At 47.1% G+C, this 19,999-nt stretch overlaps 1 protein-coding gene across 11 annotated transcripts in view; it reads left to right on the top strand.

The window, feature by feature from the left end:
* ERC2 (ELKS/RAB6-interacting/CAST family member 2) overlaps positions 1-19,999 on the top strand; it is a 2,157,515-nt gene that overhangs the window by 1,538,103 nt on the left and 599,413 nt on the right. For 8 of the 11 annotated variants that reach the window (XR_010186951.1, XR_010186949.1, XR_010186950.1 and 5 more), the window contains 2 exons: positions 9,606-9,753; positions 18,733-18,861. Coding sequence is in view for 1 of the 11 variants with exons in the window: in XM_063940841.1 (XP_063796911.1) it covers positions 9,606-9,753; positions 18,733-18,861 (277 nt within the window). In the remaining 10 variants the exon portion in view is untranslated. The remainder of the gene's footprint in view (positions 1-9,605; positions 9,754-18,732; positions 18,862-19,999) is intronic. The other 3 variants (XR_010186954.1, XR_010186955.1, XR_010186953.1) reach the window with 1 other exon arrangement.

The following is a 19,999-nucleotide window of genomic DNA, read 5'->3' as shown; positions in this document are numbered from 1 at the left end:
GCTCAGACAGGACCTGCTGCAGCAGGGACCCTGTCTGTTCCAAGACTTACCGCGACTGCGTTTGACGGCATGGCGGTTGAACGCCGGATCCTGAAGGAAAAGGGCATTCCGAAGGAAGTCATCCCTACGCTGATTAAAGCTAGGAAGGAGGTGACCGCAAACCATTATCACCGCTTATGGCGAAAATATGTTGCGTGGTGTGAGGCCAGAAGGGCCCCAACGGAGGAATTTCAGCTGGGTCGATTTCTGCACTTCCCACAGTCAGGGGTGACTATGGGCCTCAAATTAGGTTCCATTAAGGTCCAGATTTCGGCTCTGTCGATTTTCTTCCAAAAAGAACTGGCTTCACTGCCTGAAGTTCAGACGTTTGTTAAAGGAGTGCTGCATATTCAGCCCCCTTTTGTGCCTCCAGTGGCACCTTGGGATCTCAACGTGGTGTTGGATTTCCTTAAGTCACATTGGTTTGAGCCACTTAAAACCGTGGAACTAAAATATCTCACGTGGAAAGTGGTCATGCTGTTGGCCTTGGCTTCGGCCAGGCGTGTGTCAGAATTGGCGGCTTTGTCATGTAAAAGCCCTTATCTGATTTTCCATATGGATAGGGCGGAATTGAGGACTCGTCCCCAATTTCTTCCTAAGGTGGTATCAGCTTTTCATTTGAACCAACCTATTGTGGTGCCTGCGGCTACTAAGGACTTGGAGAATTCCAAGTTGCTGGACGTAGTCAGGGCCCTGAAAATCTATGTTTCCAGGACGGCTGGAGTCAGGAAAACTGACTCGCTATTTATCCTGTATGCGCCCAACAAGCTGGGTGCTCCTGCTTCAAAGCAGTCTATTGCTCGCTGGATCTGTAGTACGATTCAACTTGCACATTCTGCGGCTGGACTGCCGCATCCTAAATCTGTAAAAGCCCATTCCACGAGGAAAGTGGGCTCTTCTTGGGCGGCTGCCCGAGGGGTCTCGGCTTTACAACTTTGCCGAGCTGCTACTTGGTCGGGTTCAAACACATTTGCTAAATACTACAAGTTTGATACCCTGGCTGAGGAGGACCTTGAGTTGCTCATTCGGTGCTGCAGAGGCATCCGCACTCTCCCGCCCGTTTGGGAGCTTTGGTATAATCCCCATGGTCCTTACGGAGTCGCCAGCATCCACTAGGACGTCAGAGAAAATCAGAATTTACTCACCGGTAATTCTATTTCTCGTAGTCCGTAGTGGATGCTGGGCGCCCATCCCAAGTGCGGATTGTCTGCAATACTTGTATATAGTTATTGCCTAACTAAAGGGTTATTGTTTGGAGCCATCTGTTGAGAGGCTCAGTTGTTATTCATACTGTTCACTGGGTATAGTATCACGAGTTGTACGGTGTGATTGGTGTGGCTGGTATGAGTCTTACCCGGGATTCCAAATCCTTTCCTTATTGTGTCAGCTCTCCCGGGCACAGTTTCCTAACTGAGGTCTGGAGGAGGGGCATAGATGGAGGAGCCAGTGCACACCAGGTAGTCCTAAATCTTTCTTAGTTGTGCCCAGTCTCCTGCGGAGCCGCTATTCCCCATGGTCCTTACGGAGTCCCCAGCATCCACTACGGACTACGAGAAATAGAATTACCGGTGAGTAAATTCTTATTTTTTAATATGTTGACAGTTACATTCAACTCATTGATAACGTAATAATAGGAAAGTGTAAACCCATATATATATATATATATATATATATATATATATATAAATATATATATATATATATATATATATATCCTAGTGACAGAGGCCTATTAATAGAGGGAGGGGTTCTTTCCAGGCTCCCCCCTCTCTAGCCAGAAGCACTAGTTAGAAGACTCTGGTGCTTTGCCAGGGTGTACAGTGCATATGCAGGGATCTGAGAAAATGGTGTGGTAGCCACTTTCCCAACAATTTGTGCAGTGCTGCCGCAACCAACACGGGGCCATGAGGAGGTAATAAAGATTATAGCTGCAATGTGGCCTAGACCCAGGGGTCTGTGTGCACCCATTATAGATATGCTACTGCTCATATGTCATGAAATATGTGTTTTGACTTAAATTTTATAACACAAATAGAATACATAGACTCCCACTAGTAAATAGCCTCTGTCCTTGTGATTCCCAGTAAGGTAGGTACCTGACAAACAATAGGAGCCCAAGGAGCATCTTATGGTGTAATGTCACTAATCAGATATTCGAGTGTCCCTATATAAGTAATGCACTTACTGTACTTCAAACAGTGGAATTTGCATTTTCCTGACAATTCGTCGTAAACTCCTGGTGTGGTCTGGGAGCCCTGGAGAAAACCCTGCTCCTCTGTAGTTTTCTCCTGGTTATCTGTAGTCTAATGCCACTGGCAAAGGGTCACAGTAATATGTGTATGTGCGGCTAATGTCCACACATGCGTATACTGGGCCTGATTCAGATGTGGTTGGAGTGAGCATTGCTTCTGCTTACTTGGAAAGAGCAGTGAAGCTCATATACTGTATCTTAATGCAGCAGGAGGTGTTTGATATCACTTGCGTCACCATCAGCTGGTTGAGCGACCCATGAGGTCACCACAAGTCAGCTGCTGCAGCTCCTTCCAATGGGCAGGAAATCTCCATCGGAAGACAAGAATCCTGGCCTCTGAACGCCTTCAAAATGGAAGCAACATGCCTCCGTTTTGGGAAACGTCGCCTATCACCGCCCCCAAATGGATGCATACTGTCAATCACTTGACGACTGCAGCCATAGTGCATCCGACAATGCAGGACATGTACTGTGTATGTGCAGGACAGAACGTCGGTACTTTGCAACTGCAGCAGCAGGCGCATCGGGACCTGAATGAGGCACATTGATTTGATCCAGTTTAGCTTCACCAGCTTTGGTTTTACTGTGTATTTATAGCATTGAGCGATTATCGGCTGACTGTGCATGAGTCTGAGGTTGCACCGGGGACGCTCCAAGGTTCCTTAGTGTTGTGGCACGCATTGGTTGACAGTCAGGGGCCGTTTGGAGAAAGTAGTGGAGAGTGGCAGCAAACACGCAGATGTCTCACGCCCATTTTCGGGACATGTCTTGGCAAACAACTGTGATCTCATATGCAATGTAAAAAACATGATTCCAGCATCTTACAGTAATTCCCGCGCCCACTCTGCACGACCACAGTGTTAGGTTGATTATTGAAGGATTTGTGACCACCGCTGCGTGTTTGTACACAGTTGCTTGGATTTGTAAAGCCACCAGTTGGCATCTCAATAGAAGTCCAGGCGGATGTGTCATTTGTATATTTTTGGCAAATCCACTGCGCACGGAATCGCAACTGCAATGTATTAACATACATCTCTGAATCTGTCCCATAGTACAGTATGTTGCAGGCAGGCTCTGACCAAACACTTTGAACATTCTTTTAAAAGTGAGGACAAACTACAAGGTTTGTCAGTGCCTATGTGTGCGAACCTGACGGGAAACTACTGTAAGTGCCACAAAAACACAAGGTACACTTAACCTACAGTACGTTACTTTTCATACACAATATACAGTATTCTTTGTATATCTCATGACCTGCCGTCTTAGGTGAACTGGCTTAAAGGGTAATTGATTTTGGCCCAGCTATGAGGATTAACTTCCCTTTGTAAATATGGCTATAAAGTTAGAACAGGGTGTAATTATAAATAAGATTTTCATTACACAATTTTCTTCCTTTGAACATTACAAAAAGCATAATTATGTGTTTTTTCCCCCCCAGACTAGATGTTACTAGCACAGGTGGTAATTAGACAGCCTGGCAAAACATGCACGCACATAATAGCAATCAGTAATTAGCTGTTTTTCCTAAACGGCCTTAATGATTTCTCACTAATGTTTTTTTTTTATTATTATTCATTGGGATGGTTACAGACAAGTTATATGGAGACCTAAAATGATCTATTATAATTTCAAAGCAGCACATGTAGACGAATAACATTTGGACTCTGAAGTTGTATGTGCAAATGTATATTAGTATTCGCAAATGTATAATTTATATCAAAAATGTGTTTCATTTATGTGGAGGTTTCAATTTAATAGTTTAATATATTTAATATAAGGTGTCTCTAATGGGCCCTACACACTAGCCGATACCATACCTCCCAACATGACCCTCTCCAGGAGGGACACAATGCTCTGCTTCTGGATTTCCCTCTTAATGTATGATTGCCGGCACCTGATTTGAACAGGTTAATGGATAAGAGATGTGTTTCAGCACAGGTGTTGGCAATCATACATTAAGAGGGAAGTCAGGGAGCAGAGTATTCTGTCCCTCCTGGAGAGGGTCATGTTGGGAGGTATGCGATACGGCCGTCCCGGTTGCGGTGGGGGTTGATGGAGGAGTGAAGTTTCTTCACTCCCTGACCTCACCCAGCCCCATAGCCCTGCATGCTAATATGGGCGGGGCCGCGCATCGTTCATTGTTGGTGCCTACACACTGAAAGATATTAACAATTTCTCGTTCATTACTGAACGAGATTGTTCATATTGGCCGCACACATCGGCCAGTGTGTAGGGCCTATAATACCGCACCAGGGATTTGTACACTGCTCCTTCCGGGGTGCAGCACAGCGAGACCACTTTAAGAGAGGGAGCCTGACCCGGCAATATGCCGGGGTTTTGATGTCACCACCAACGCAGTGACTGCAGCGTTTGGAGATCAGATGATCCCCAAGCACCGTCCCTTTCTATGCAGTGAATGCGTGCCGGGTGACATCAACCAGGCTTACTCATTTACACTGCACTGAGACCTGGGTCCATCCCGGGACCAACCTTGCAATCTGGTATAACCCTTTACACTAAGCCGCTCCTGATTTACTGTATCATGACAATTAGCGACAGTGTAAAAGGGGTGTGAATTAATGTATTGTCCATTTTAGTGTCTGTTTAGCTGGAGCACAAAGGGCTAAGTTCAAGGGCGTAGCTACAATATGTGCAGGGGATGCGTCTGCTACGGGGCCCGGGCCGTCTCTGGGGCCCGAGTCTGAAACTATCCCTGCACCTAATAGCTAAACCCCACCCATGGCTGCTTGTATCTGCAGCCACACCATCTCATCCCGCCTCTCCTGAGTACTAACTGATGCTGGGAGCAGGCGTGGCTGAGTCTGCAGGGACGTGCCAGACCATGGCCATGCCTCCTCCCAGCAAATGTGAGGAGAGACGAGCGGAGATGGCCGGGAGAGCAGATGTGGCTGCACAAAGCTAACACGTAAAAAACAGCAAACGGGGCCACAATGGTGAGTGCCCACCTGCTGCAGGTAATCCACCAGGGGGGTCTTTAAGTAGTCCACCAGGGGAAGTGTGTGTGTGTGTGTGTGTGGGGGGGGGGTTCCTCTGAGCAGTCAGTCAGAGGGCTCATGGAAAATATGCTATGGGGCCCCCATTGGCATAGCTACGCCCCCGGTTCAATTTATTAAGGAATTGTGTTTAACAGCAATTTCAGACCAACGCACATCATCATCACACATCATCTGTGAATCAGATCTGCGGACCACCCCATTTACTATTCAACATTTTGGAGGGTGACTCTCAAAGTATCAGCTATGTCAGTGGTTCTCAAACTTTCTTGAATCACAGTGTCCTAGAGGGTATGCGGTTAAATTACCGGCTGTCGGGATCCCGGTAGTCAGGATAGCAAATACCAGCCAAACAGGACTATTCCCACTCGTGGGTGTCCACGACCCGCAAGGGGACTCTTTGCTCTTAACCCACTGCCAGCATACTGGTGGCCAGGTTGCCTTTGCATCATACCGATCCCTCCTAGAGTATCAGCAAAAGTTTTTTATTGATACATTTGGAAAACAAAATATTAAGTGCAGTAAATTGTTCCTACCTGTCATCATTATGGTCAGTTATGCGATGGTGTACAGTCTTGCTTCTGATGGTCCAAATGTTTTATGATTGGCCGGTAGCATGAGCGTGTCAGAGACAGTACAACTTACAAACATTCAAAAGTATGTAATAACATGTAATAGATTTACATTATGATCACACACCGTGATCAGATGGCGTGATGTCGGTACAGAATGTAAAGGATTGGTATTGTGATCGTGCTCAGTTGACACATATGTGTGCAGCATACCTCCCAACTGTCCCACTATCCCACCGCAGGGGGGGGCAGTTGAGAGACTCCTGTCACTCGCTGCTCTGCTTAGAGCAGCGCATGCACACACTATCTATTCAATGTAGACAGATGTACTGGGGGCATGCCAGCAGCTCACAGAGCACTAGCCATGCCCCCACAGTGAAGTGAAAAGGAGGCATGGCTTAGTGGGAGTGCCGCTATTGTGAGCCACGCCCCCTTTTCTATAGGTCACACCACCTTTAGGCCCGCTTCCCCTCTCTTCCAATGTTGGGAGGTATGGAGCAGTGGTCTATGGCTATATAAGATACAATGATCACTAGTGGTCAGAAGTCATGTTGGGTATGTACAGCGGGTGGGGGAGGGGTCCGGAGGCACCGCAGATGGAGGAGGGGTGCTGCAGATGGAGCCCGGAGGTACTGCGAGTGGGGGAGAGGTGGGTAATGCTTCTCCTGGAAGCAACTAAGCTGCTGTCCTCCCTTTGGCAGTGGCTCTCCCAGAGACTCGCACAGCAGCCAAGCAGCCAGTCACTATTGTTAGCGCCGGTGAACCAACGTGCCGCATTACAGGGAAGAAGATGCACTCAATAAACTACAGCTCCCAGCAGCCCTGGAATGGTTCGGTGCTAACAATAGTGACTGGCTGGCAGAACGGACTGACTCGCTGAATCAATGTAAAAGGTGAGAGTGCTGTGCAGTGTCAGTGACACTGCACACCCACTGCACTGCACAGCACTCTCACCTTTTACATTGATTCAGCGTCCAGATATTACCCTCCGTGATATCACCCAATCTATACGTTACATTAGCCATCTCGGGGCTTCCAGGCTGTGTTACAGAGTCAGGGCCTCTGGGGATCTGGGCGTGGCTGTGGCGGGGAGGCACTTCCGTGACATCAGGCGCAGAGGAGGCTCCGGGGCTCAGAGAGTATGCGGCGCAGGGAGGGCTATGAAAGCCTTCCGCTGCGCCGCTTTCATACACATCTATGCCGGTGGCCGCAGCATCTTTTGTTCAACCTGTGCCGCGGCTGGGGAGTGGAGATTGTTGATGCTGGAGGGGGCAGGCGGACTGGCAGCAGGACATAGGGGAATAAAACCATCCTTTTACTGCAGCGTCCTATCTACAGCGCAGAGACTTGCTGCAAATGCAGTGGCATACCCTCCAACTGTACCTTTTTTTTATGGTCTGTACCGATTTCTGGCTCTCCAAACTTCCATTGAAAGTGTAGGAAAAGGGGCGTGGCCATGCCCATTTACCCGTGGCCATGCCCCCTTTTTGAATTTGTAGCGATGTTTATGTGTAAATTGTTGGAGGGTATGTTGCTGCAGATGCAGTGGGCCTATTTTGGGGTGTGGGCCTGGAGCTGCAGCTCCATCAGTCCCATTGTTAATCCTGCTTTGGGAAGACCCAGCAGCCAAAGGGCAGAGGCTCCCATTGGATGTAACCTGTGTGGGAGGGCGTTTCTCACCCAACCAGCTGTGGACTGGGTATGATCGAGCTGCTGCTAACCCAATGAGGGCGCCTAGCCACGCCCAGTGTTATATAAACAGTCACAGATCTGGCCTATTATATAGGATATATATATATATATATATATATATATATATATATAAGCCAGCTAAGCCAGCACTGAGGACACAAGCTCCAGATTGCAACTAATAAAAAACGATGGTTATAGAAATTTTTGGACATTCTTAAACTCTGGCTTTTTAAGATTCTGGGATCATCTGGTTAAATTAGGATATATAATTTTATTTTAATAACTGTGCCTACATGGGTGACCCCATTTTATACAAATTGTCAGCTAGGACATCGCTCTTACCTGTACAAAACATCCCTGAGGAAGTCTGTATAGACGAAACGCGTTGGATGACAGTCTTAGACCTAGTGGGTGGACAAGCTGTCCTAGGAGCTCCCCCCGGCTGGGGTAGACAGCAAGTCCCAATAAGATCTTTTTCCCATGAATGTCAAGACAAATATAAGAGTCGTATAATACACAAATAGTTGTAATAAATTCCAAGTTTTTAAAGGAAATCTTAATTAGTGGTTTTGCAGTCTGGGTGTATTTTGGTGAGAGGGTTTTTTCTAGAAAACTTCTACCGATCTGTGGATATTCAGTCTGCAGAAATCCATAAGAATTATTATAAAGAGACTGATATTTGAGCGCTCCCCTACATCTACTATTTCATCATTAAACTTCTGGTTCTCGACTGGCAAGAGGACTCGTATTGGGGATTGGCTGCCAAATTCCTCCAAGGACTTTTATGCCATAAAGGCTACATATTTAGCGCAACTGGTTATTGTTTATATATATATATATATATATACACACACACACACACACACACACACACACTTCATTGTCATTTATGCTAAGTTACACATTTTTGAGCAGTCATACAAAGGATTAGAACCCATGACTTGTTACACTGAAGGCAAATACAGTACATTACTGATAGAGCTATTTGCTCCTGCATAGCAAGCCTGCAGATTCTAACTATACTGTATGAAGCTATTAGTTGGAATTGTCAGTTCAAAACCATTGCAACTAGGCAGATCTGTGTAGTGTGCAGCCACACACTACATAGATCTGCTCAGTGACTCACAATGCTGACTATTTCTCTGACAATTTATTTGCAAGTGTCATACCAGGATTAGAACCCGCAACCTATCACACTGTAAACAAGCACTTTACTGATAGAGCTATTTGCTCTTGTATAGGAAACATAAAAATTCTAACTACAGTATATGAAGTCACTTGTACTTGCTTCCAGTGTAATAGATTGTGGGTTCTAAAACTTGGTATGGCATCTAAAATAAAGAGTGTGACTTGTGTATGGACTAGTGGGGTAGGGAAGCCAGCCACAGAAGCGATAGCACTGGGAATAAATAAACTTGTACTTTAAATCAGAGGTTCCCAAACTGTGTGCCGTGACTCCCTGGGGTGCCTCGGGACACTTGCAGGGGTGCCCTGGGTTGGTGGTCCAGGACCAATTCAAATTATTCAAGGTCAATATAATAGGCAAAACCAGTGCTGGTGGCTGCCAGTCATAAAATATGTGGCCAAACAGAAGCAAATCTTGTCCCTCACCACACAACTGACCCTAAGGATGACATATAAACGCAATCTACTTAATGTAATATTTCTTTCTAAATTTCTCAATAAGAAATTTTTGACCTAGGGGTGCCGTGAAAAAAATTATGATATTCTAGGGCGCCGTGATTCAAAAAAGTTTGAAAACCACTGGGTTAAATGCTTTGTGCTTGTTACAATGACCAATCTATGACTGATCTGTGAAATAGCTGGTTTTGATGTTCACACAATATAGCATAATATTGTCTAATGCTTATTTAAACTTTTACTACTTAGAACCAATTTCCCAAATCTTACGTAACCCACAGCAACCAATGACTTATTATCGTTCATTTCCTAGATATAGTTAAACAAGCCCTATTAGAGTCACTATTATCTAATTACTAATGGCATGACTTAACCAATGGCATTATCTATTTACAGGCAGCAAGCTCTATTGGCTGCAATCAGTGAGAAGGACGCTAACATCGCTTTGCTGGAGCTATCTGCCTCAAAGAAGAAGAAAACCCAGGATGAAGTGATTGCGCTGAAGAGAGAGAAGGACCGGCTAGTTCACCAGCTGAAACAGCAGGTACAAGCGTATTCTATTTCTAAGACCAGGTTACAGTTTTGTGATACCATACTGGATGACTGTAGCTATGTGATAAATATCCCTCACAAAGCTTTAAAACAATTTAACACAAAAGCCTAAAAAATAAAAGATGTTAGATTAGAGGCATGGTTTAAGAGAGGAGGAGGCCTGTGTGCAGAGTACGTGCGAGCTCCACCTCTCTGCGGCACAGGAGACACTGGCATATTTCCAGAATCTATAGCACGTGTGCAGCTCTCTGGGAATATAGCAGGCACCATCTTCTCGGTCACTAATCTCTACGCTAATGCTGCCGCAGCTGCCAATATGCACACAGGGCCTGAGTCAAAGCTATGCGCTAATGCTGCCGCAGCTGGGAAAGTTTGCACAGGTCCTGAGTCAGACTTGTATGCTAATGCTGCCGCAGCTGGGAATGTGTACACAACGCCTGCCTCAGAGATGTGCGTTAATGCTGCCGCAGCTGGGAATGTGTACACAGGGCCTGAGTCAGAGCTGTAAACTAATTCTGCCACAGATGCCACTGTGTACACAGGGCCTGAGTCAGAGCTGTAAACTAATTCTGCCACAGATGCCACTGTGTACACAGGGCCTGAGTCAGAGCTGTAAACTAATTCTGCCACAGATGCCACTGTGTACACAGGGCCTGAGTTAGAGCTGTAAGCTAATGCAGATGGGAATGTGTAAACAGGGCCTGAGTCAGAGCTGTGCACTAATGCTGCCACAGAAGGGAATGTGTACACAGGGCCTGAGTCAGAGCTGTATGCTAATGCTGCCACAGATGGGAATGTGTACACAGGGCCTGAGTCAGAGCTGTGCACTAATGCTGCCACAGAAGGGAATGTGTACACAGGGCCTGAGTCAGAGCTGTACGCTAATGCTGCCACAGATGGGAATGTGTACACAGGGCCTGAGTCAGAGCTGTGCACTAATGCTGCCACAGAAGGGAATGTGTACACAGGGCCTGAGTCAGAGCTGTATGCTAATGCTGCCACAGAAGGGAATGTGTACACAGGGCCTGAGTCAGAGCTGTATGCTAATGCTACCACAGAAGGGAATGTGCACACAGGGCCTGAGTCAGAGCTGTACGCTAATGCTGCCACAGATGGGAATGTGTACACAGGGCCTGAGTCAGAGCTGTATGCTAATGCTGCCACAGATGGGAATGTGTACACAGGGCCTGAGTCAGAGCTGTATGCTAATGCTGCCACAGATGGGAATGTGTACACAGGGCCTGAGTCAGAGCTGTACGCTAATGCTGCCACAGATGGGAATGTGTACACAGGGCCTGAGTCAGAGCTGTATGCTAATGCTGCCACAGATGGGAATGTGTACACAGGGCCTGAGTCAGAGCTGTACGCTAATGCTGCCACAGATGGGAATGTGTACACAGGGCCTGAGTCAGAGCTGTATGCTAATGCTGCCACAGATGGGAATGTGTACACAGGGCCTGAGTCAGAGCTGTACGCTAATGCTGCCACAGATGGGAATGTGTACACAGGGCCTGAGTCAGAGCTGTACGCTAATGCTGCCACAGATGGGAATGTGTACACAGGGCCTGAGTCAGAGCTGTATGCTAATGCTACCACAGATGGGAATGTGTACACAGGGCCTGAGTCAGAGCTGTATGCTAATGCTACCACAGATGGGAATGTGTACACAGGGCCTGAGTCAGAGCTGTGCGCTAATGCTGCCACAGATGGGAATGTGTACACGGGGCCTGAGTCAGAGCTGTATGCTAATGCTACCACAGATGGGAATGTGTACACAGGGCCTGAGTCAGAGCTGTATGCTAATGCTACCACAGATGGGAATGTGTACACAGGGCCTGAGTCAGAGCTGTGCGCTAATGCTGCCACAGATGGGAATGTGTACACAGGGCCTGAGTCAGAGCTGTATGCTAATGCTACCACAGAAGGGAATGTGTACACAGGGCCTGAGTCAGAGCTGTATGCTAATGCTGCCACAGATGGGAATGTGTACACAGGGCCTGAGTCAGAGCTGTACGCTAATGCTGCCACAGATGGGAATGTGTACACAGGGCCTGAGTCAGAGCTGTATGCTAATGCTGCCACAGATGGGAATGTGTACACAGGGCCTGAGTCAGAGATGTACGCTAATGCTGCCACAGCTGCCATTGTGTACATAGAGCCTGAGTCAGAGCTGTGCACTAATGCTGCCGCAGATGGGAATGTGTACGCCATGATGCAGCCAGATGGATTCACATTGATTTGACCACCCGCAGCTTTTCGAGTCCCAGCGGCTGTGTACAAAGACACAATGCCAGTCTCAGTTCAGTAGGTTACCAGGCTTACAAGTAGCCCTATGATCTTCCAGCATGGGTACTGGAAGTGGGACGCCAGAGCCACTGTTACTACACACGGGATCACAGTCATAGCCTGAGACACACCCCAAAAACAGCTGTGACACACCTGAGTTTTTGCACAAACCTCTCTCTATGGTGACTGTACAATAACAGAATTGTGGATTCAGCCTGGCTTTCTCTCACCGATTATCAGGGAGATAGAAAATCACCCGTCACTGCAATTTACCAATAAAATCTTGCTGAGGCAGCTGAGCGACACTCCCCTGCCTCAGCGATACTGGCCAGCAGCAGGGTATGCTGACATTATGACGACGTTAAGACTGTCCATATGGACAAAATGTCGACTGTGAAAATATCAACATTTACAATGTCAATATGTACATAATGTCAATATGGCAACAGGCACAATGCTGACAATCCGTGTTTGGGTTAGGCTGCGGTTGGGGCTCAAATACGCTAAAAACACTTATTCTGGCATTATGTCCATGTGAACTTGTCGACACTGTGTATGACACTCAGCAGCGGTAAGGGTACACTTCCCGCACCCCGGGCCAGTATGAAGGGATATGTGTGTTCATGAAACAGCTCCCCTCCTATTGGTGCATCCCTATGTAATGTTTATGGAATATTTATCCTAGGAAGAGTCCATATGCACTGGTTATGTCCTGATGAATTGGAGGCACGCGTAAAGGGAGAGTGTTCAGATGTCTGTAGGAATGGCTAGTGGTTTCAATGTAGTGGTCTATCACTTATTCTATTTCCTTTATTTTCACTGTCCCCACCACCACGGCATGTGTGAGGGGGTATTATCCAATGTCACCACCACCATGGCATGTGTGAGGGGGTATTATCCAATGTCACCACCACCATGGCATGTGTGAGGGGGTATTATCCAATGTCACCACCACCATGGCATGTGTGAGGGGGTATTATCCAATGTCACCACCACCATGGCATGTGTGAGGGGGTATTATCCAATGTCACCACCACCACGGCATGTGTGAGGGGGTATTATCCAATGTCACCACCACCATGGCATGTGTGAGGGGGTATTATCCAATGTCACCACCACCATGGCATGTGTGAGGGGGTATTATCCAATGTCACCGCCACCACGGCATGTGTGAGGGGGTATTATCCAATGTCACCGCCACCACGGCATGTGTGAGGGGGTATTATCCAATGTCACCGCCACCACGGCATGTGTGAGGGGGTATTATCCAATGTCACCACCACCATGGCATGTGTGAGGGGGTATTATCCAATGTCACCACCACCATGGCATGTGTGAGGGGGTATTTTACAGTGTCACCACCACCATGGCATGTGTGAGGGGGTATTATCCAATGTCACCACCACGGCATGTGTGAGGGGGTATTATCCAATGTCACCACCACCATGGCATGTGTGAGGGGGTATTATCCAATGTCACCACCACCATGGCATGTGTGAGGGGGTATTATCCAATGTCACCACCACCACGGCATGTGTGAGGGGGTATTATCCAATGTCACCACCACGGCATGTGTGAGGGGGTATTATCCAATGTCACCACCACCATGGCATGTGTGAGGGGGTATTATCCAATGTCACCGCCACCACGGCATGTGTGAGGGGGTATTATCCAATGTCACCGCCACCACGGCATGTGTGAGGGGGTATTATCCAATGTCACCGCCACCACGGCATGTGTGAGGGGGTATTATCCAATGTCACCACCACCACGGCATGTGTGAGGGGGTATTATCCAATGTCACCGCCACCACGGCATGTGTGAGGGGGTATTATCCAATGTCACCGCCACCACGGCATGTGTGAGGGGGTATTATCCAATGTCACCGCCACCACGGCATGTGTGAGGGGGTATTATCCAATGTCACCGCCACCACGGCATGTGTGAGGGGGTATTATCCAATGTCACCACCACCATGGCATGTGTGAGGGGGTATTATCCAATGTCACCACCACCATGGCATGTGTGAGGGGGTATTTTACAGTGTCACCACCACCATGGCATGTGTGAGGGGGTATTATCCAATGTCACCACCACCATGGCATGTGTGAGGGGGTATTATCCAATGTCACCACCACCATGGCATGTGTGAGGGGGTATTATCCAATGTCACCACCACCATGGCATGTGTGAGGGGGTATTATCCAATGTCACCACCACCACGGCATGTGTGAGGGGGTATTATCCAATGTCACCACCACGGCATGTGTGAGGGGGTATTATCTCCCTAAGGGCAGGATGTACTAAAGTGAAAATGCGATAAAACCCCCGGCCACCACGTTTTCACCCATGAGGGTATCGCCATCTTTGGATGGCGACACTCTATAGAAACCTATGGGCTTCTTATCCCTGGCCGCCACAACCGGCCACCTCCACCACTCCCCCGCCGCTGACGCCGACCCCCCTCCCTCGCGGCATACCTTCCTTCAGGAAGCCTGGACCCAGAAGGTAAACTCCTCCTCCCCCTAGCAACGCAGCCGGAGGTCCTTCCGGCTGCAGGGAGGAGGAGGAGGCGCCGGGGACAGCCTGCTGCCTGCTTCCCGGCAGGTGAGCAGGTGCAGAGCCCAGGGAGGTAACGGAGACCCCCCGCACACCACCTCACAGGTATCGCTGGGGGCCTCCGTCACTGCATTGCGATGTTGATCGCATATGTTAGTACATATGCGATCAACATCACTACGATGTATGGTAATACATCCCGCCCCAAGTGTCCTGCCAAAATCAGGCCAGTTGGGAGATGTGCATTACTGAAACATCAAAGAGAGAGTTTATTAGTATAGTGAACATTGTGGATGTGCAAAATAATACACCCATGTACTGTAACATGTTTTATGGAAATTAAGAAAAAGAAATCTGGCTATACAATCAGGTCCTGACTTTTAGTCATTACAATTATATTGTTGTAACAACCTGCTGTAAACTTTCCATCACTTCAATTCAACTTTATTGCATCTCACAGAGACAGTACAACTCATTTACTGACATTACAAACAGCCACCGGTCCATGCTAACTGCTGGTTGCTCAACATAGTTCAGTGAAAAGTTTATATTTGCATTGTTAGTACTGTAAATGAGACAGGATATAGGGCCTAATTCAGACCTGATCGGTGCTGTGCGTTTTCGCGGGTATGGGTCATTAGGTCGACAGTCATTAGGTCGACCACTATGGGTCGCCATGCATTAGGTCGACATGGAAAAGGGTCGACATGATTTTTTTTCTACTTTCTTTGGTGTTGTTTTCTTCGTAAAGTGATGGGGAACCCCAATTAGTGCACCATGTCCCCTATTCCCAATCGTAGTCCACGTGAATCATAAAGTATTAAAAAGTTTAAAAAAAATTGAAAAAATGTGAAAAACTCATGTCAACCTTTTTCCATGTCGACCTAGTGACCATGTTGACCAATAATGATCGACCTAATGACTGTCAACCTAAGTCTTGTTGACCTAATGACCGTATCCCGTTTTTGTACAGCAGCCGATCAGGTCTGAACTGCGCATGCGCTGCCGCCGCAGTGCACCGTCGCATGCCAGACAGCTGACGGCAGTCTCAGCCCTACGATCACCTCTGCCGTCTTGCCGCCATTTTAGGAGCGGGGGGTGGGCCGCATCGGGGGGTGGGCCGCAGCGGCTGCGTGACGTCACACGCAGCCGCTACGACCCTCTCAGCGACAAGTAGCTCTCTGCCAGTGCGCAGGAGCTGCGCTAGTGGGGAGCTACTCTTCAAGTACAAAAGCATTGCCACTATGCGATTTTTTTGTACTTGTGCGGCGGGGCAGGGCTTGACATGCAGGGCGCACTAGCCCTGTACTGGGCGTCCCCCCGCATGTCTGTGTGACTGATCGTAGATGTGCTAAATTAAGGATGGAATGCAATGCAGGATGCTGGCTGAACTCAGACTTTTTTTTAAAGGGGCAATTACTTACAAGGCAAAACCATGCCTTGTAAGTGCTTTCCCCTTTAAAAAAAATGTCATTACAACCAGCCCTAAAAGTGAGAACACTATAATGTCTACAAGTTGAGAATGTCGACACATTCATAATGTGAATATTTACAAGGCATCCCAACATTCCAGGTTTTAAGTGTATCCTTACATGTGCACAAATGATTTACTCTAACTGAGGTACTAATTAAGTCACCTGTGCCTAAGCATTATTATCCTTAAAACCTGGACTGTTGGGTTCCATTGAGGACTGCGTTTGGGAACCACTGAGTTAGGGTTAAGCTGCAGTTTGGGTTAAATAGGAGTGTTGACATCATGACTTAAATGTCGACTTAAGAACAGGTCAACATTATGTCAGTGTTGAGAAGTCAGACCACACCCAATAAGTCCTGGTACTGCATCTTTACAGTCTGTTTTACAATTTGGGTTCAGTCCTTGCGATGTTTATGGAGCAAAGGCATGCACCAGACATCTAAATCTGGTTGTTTGGTGCACTCATTGCCATAACTCCCAACATGACCCTCTCCAGGAGGGACAACATGCTCTGCTTCTGGACTTTTCTCTTAATTTATGAATGCCGGAACCTGCTTTGAACAGGTTAATGGATAATAAAGGTGTTCCAGCACAGGTGATGGCAATCATACATTAAGAGGGAAGTCCAGGAGCAGAGCATTCTGTCCCTCCTGGAGAGGGTCGTGTTGGGAGGTATGCATAGCACTCAGTGGGAACACTGTTTTTGAGGCTTCTGAGGTGAAACAAAAAACAAAAAAAAAACGCATCATTGTCCGTGTGTATTTTGACATCCTCCTCATATAGTTGACGTTTTGCTAGATTCTCCCAATATAAGACTTCTTGAACTCTCATTATAGTATTACTTAAATAATATAATAAGGGGTGTCAGAACTTCCTTTATATCAAATGTCGTATTTATTGATTTGTGGTTTTCAATTACAGTGTGAGTAACTGCACATTGTCTGTATATTATCCACAGGGCCAGTTCTAGGGCTTTTTGCGCCCCGGGCGGGAAATAGGGGCATGGCTTCATACAGGGGGCGTGGTCAGTTACGCCCCCTGTACAGTAGTAACGCCGCTGAAATGCTGTGCGGTGCGCGATGATGTCATCGCGCACCGCACAGCAAAGGTCCTCTCCACGAAGGGAAACTAGATGCTGTCTAGTTCCCTTCGTGGAGAGGACCTTTGCTGTGCGGTGCGCGATGACGTCATCGCGCACCGCACAGTAAAGGTCCTCTCCACGAAGGGAAACTTGGCGCTACGCATCTAGTTCCCTTCACAGCGGGCAGCGGCAGCGGGGGTCACAGCAGTAGCGGATCTTGCCATGGTGCGGCGCCCTCCGGATGGCGCCGGCGCCCTCCGGAAGGGGCAAAAGTCCTGCTTGCCCGTGGCAAGATCCGCTACTGATTATCCATCTACTGTAGATAGAGCAAGCAAGCGTCTTATTCTTAGGGATATATTTACTAATGACCGATTTTCATTAATTTAAAGTAGATGAAAATCTGTCTAAATTGATGTTGTATTTCTAGGGCTGAAATATCGAATATGAAAACTGAATATCGAACACCATCTGTTAGTAACGTTTTAGCATACCTCCCAACTGTCCCGATTTTCGTGGGACAGTCCCGTTTTTGTGGGCCGCACTGTCCCACAGTGGGTAGGGGTAGTTGGAAGGCTCCTGTCACTTGCTGCTCCTTAGCAGAGCAGCGGTGAATAGACGCTGTGCACACAGCATCTGTTCATGGAGACCAGAGGGACTGAGGGCATGACCAGCAGCTCGCAGAGCGCTGGCCATATTCCCATAGTGACAGAGAATGGGGACGAGGCTCACTATAGTGGCATTACTGTGAAGCCACGCCCCCTTTACCAAAGCCACACCTCCTTTTTATGGGCAGGCACAGCTATGCCATGCCGGAGTCCCGATTACTACCTGCTGAAAGTTAGGAGGTATGGTCTTAGCCCTGGAAACACATCGATTTACAGTAGATCAGTTTTCATCCATTTCTCATTGATAAAAATCGACCTTTAGTAAATATACCCCTTGGTATAAGTATTAAACACAGCCAACTTACTCCTTTTAATGTTTTTAGTGCAAAGGAAAGTTCCCTTCCAAAAAAGGCTACTTCCCTGCTAACCGCTAACGTTCATGTAATGGCCCATATAGATTATGGCACACCACTCTGAGTACTGTATGTAAAAGTAGCCGTGTGAGGTCACAATATTGGGGAAATACTGTTGGGACGGGCCCGTGTGATCTCCGATTGCTGGGATAGATGAGTGATGTTATTGGATGCATAGTATCTGCCGATACAAGGAATGTTGCAGAGTTGAAGGTAAGTACATTTGCAGAGTTTTGTACTGTGCATGCCCTGGAGCCGAGCAGATGCAAGTGAGCGCTTCGCCGCTTCTAGCTAGGCAAAGCTCAGATGGGGCAGGCGATGCAGAGCCGAGCGTATGTGTAATTATGCCTGTGTTCAGGTGGATCATTATATGACCTGGTATAGGGCTGGTGCAGTTGCACACTTATAATGATTACAGCAGTGAAACCAAGCAGAAAACATGCATTACTATCAACTTATTTTCAATTCTCTATCAGCTGCAGAGAGAGCAGATATTCTCATCACAGCCAAATGTCTTGGAGTTTACTCCTAACAGTTACAGTTTTCTTTACAGGTCTATAGAGATAGGCGAGAACAACAAAGCGTGAACATACCCAACATATGTGATGCTGACTTCATCACAGACATAGCTGCCAAGTACCTTGTTTACAGCCACGATGCAAACACAGTTGAAAAGCCTCAGGTCAGTCAGCTGTAGATTGCATGTAGAACATAGAAAGCATCTAGCACAGGAAAATTCAACATGCAGCCAGCTGCTGTGGAACTATACATCCCAGCAGAACCTACAATAGTTTTAGCAGGTCATAATAGCAAAACTGTGGCAGGGCATGCTGGGATGTGTAATTCCACAGCAGCGGGGGGATGGGATGTAAGTTAAATACCCCCGGATCTAGCACATAAGGAGGCAATCTGTGGCTCTTTTAACATTTTATAAGCTTTCTGGGAATTGTAGTTTAACTTGGAGGGCCTCAGGTTGTCCAACTTTGGTCTAGAATAGATCAATAACAACATGCTTTGTAGTGCAGTGCTTTTCAAATCCAGTCCTCAGGATGCACTAAACAGCGCATGTTTTCCAGGTCTCCTCACAGACTTACAAGGGTCGTAATTAGAACCATCTGTGGATCTTTTAAAATGTGTCATTCTATTGAATACACCTGTGCTCCAGCAAAGGGAGATGGAAAACATGCACTGTTAGTGTGTCCAGAAGACTGGATTTGAGAAGCACTGTTGTAGTGTATACCAGCTCTATAGTATTAGCTTGTTGACTGTGATTTTATTGCTGCTAATTAATACTCTTTTCTTTTCACTGCCATACACATGTGAGATTGACTGGCATTTTGTGGAACAATTAATGAGTTTCAGCTTGTTTCGGTATACTAGGGATCTTTACTCTTCCTCACGTCCACCAGCAGATGTCTCTGCTTTGAAAGTTTTTAAACAGAATGCTAGAAGACAGATTAATGTCATTCTGAGTATTACTTTCCTCTATTTGCAAACTGAATTACCAACAGATCAGTTTTATTTTAAGAAAAACAGATATAAAACTAAGCTGTTATTTACAATGGCAGCCTATATTTGTATTTCCATACATTATTTTATAAGAAAATGTAGCTGTTCCTATGTCATACCTCTCAACTGTCACGATATTCATGGAACAGTCCCTTTTTTGGGGGACTGTTCCAACTGCAGGCTGGGGCACCAACAGCCAGGGCCGGAGCTTCCACTAGGCAGCTTTAGGCAGCTGCCTAGGGGCGCCGGATCCTAAGGGGGCGGCTTGCTACAGCTGCCTGAAAAAAGGTAGCGTGGTCCTACCTCACAGT

This window comes from Pseudophryne corroboree, chromosome 9 (genome assembly GCF_028390025.1).
Source record: "Pseudophryne corroboree isolate aPseCor3 chromosome 9, aPseCor3.hap2, whole genome shotgun sequence".
In the NCBI taxonomy this organism is placed as follows: domain Eukaryota; kingdom Metazoa; phylum Chordata; class Amphibia; order Anura; family Myobatrachidae; genus Pseudophryne; species Pseudophryne corroboree.
The sequence above is the reverse complement of the archived record's forward strand: the minus strand, read 5'-3'. Positions and strand labels throughout refer to the sequence as shown.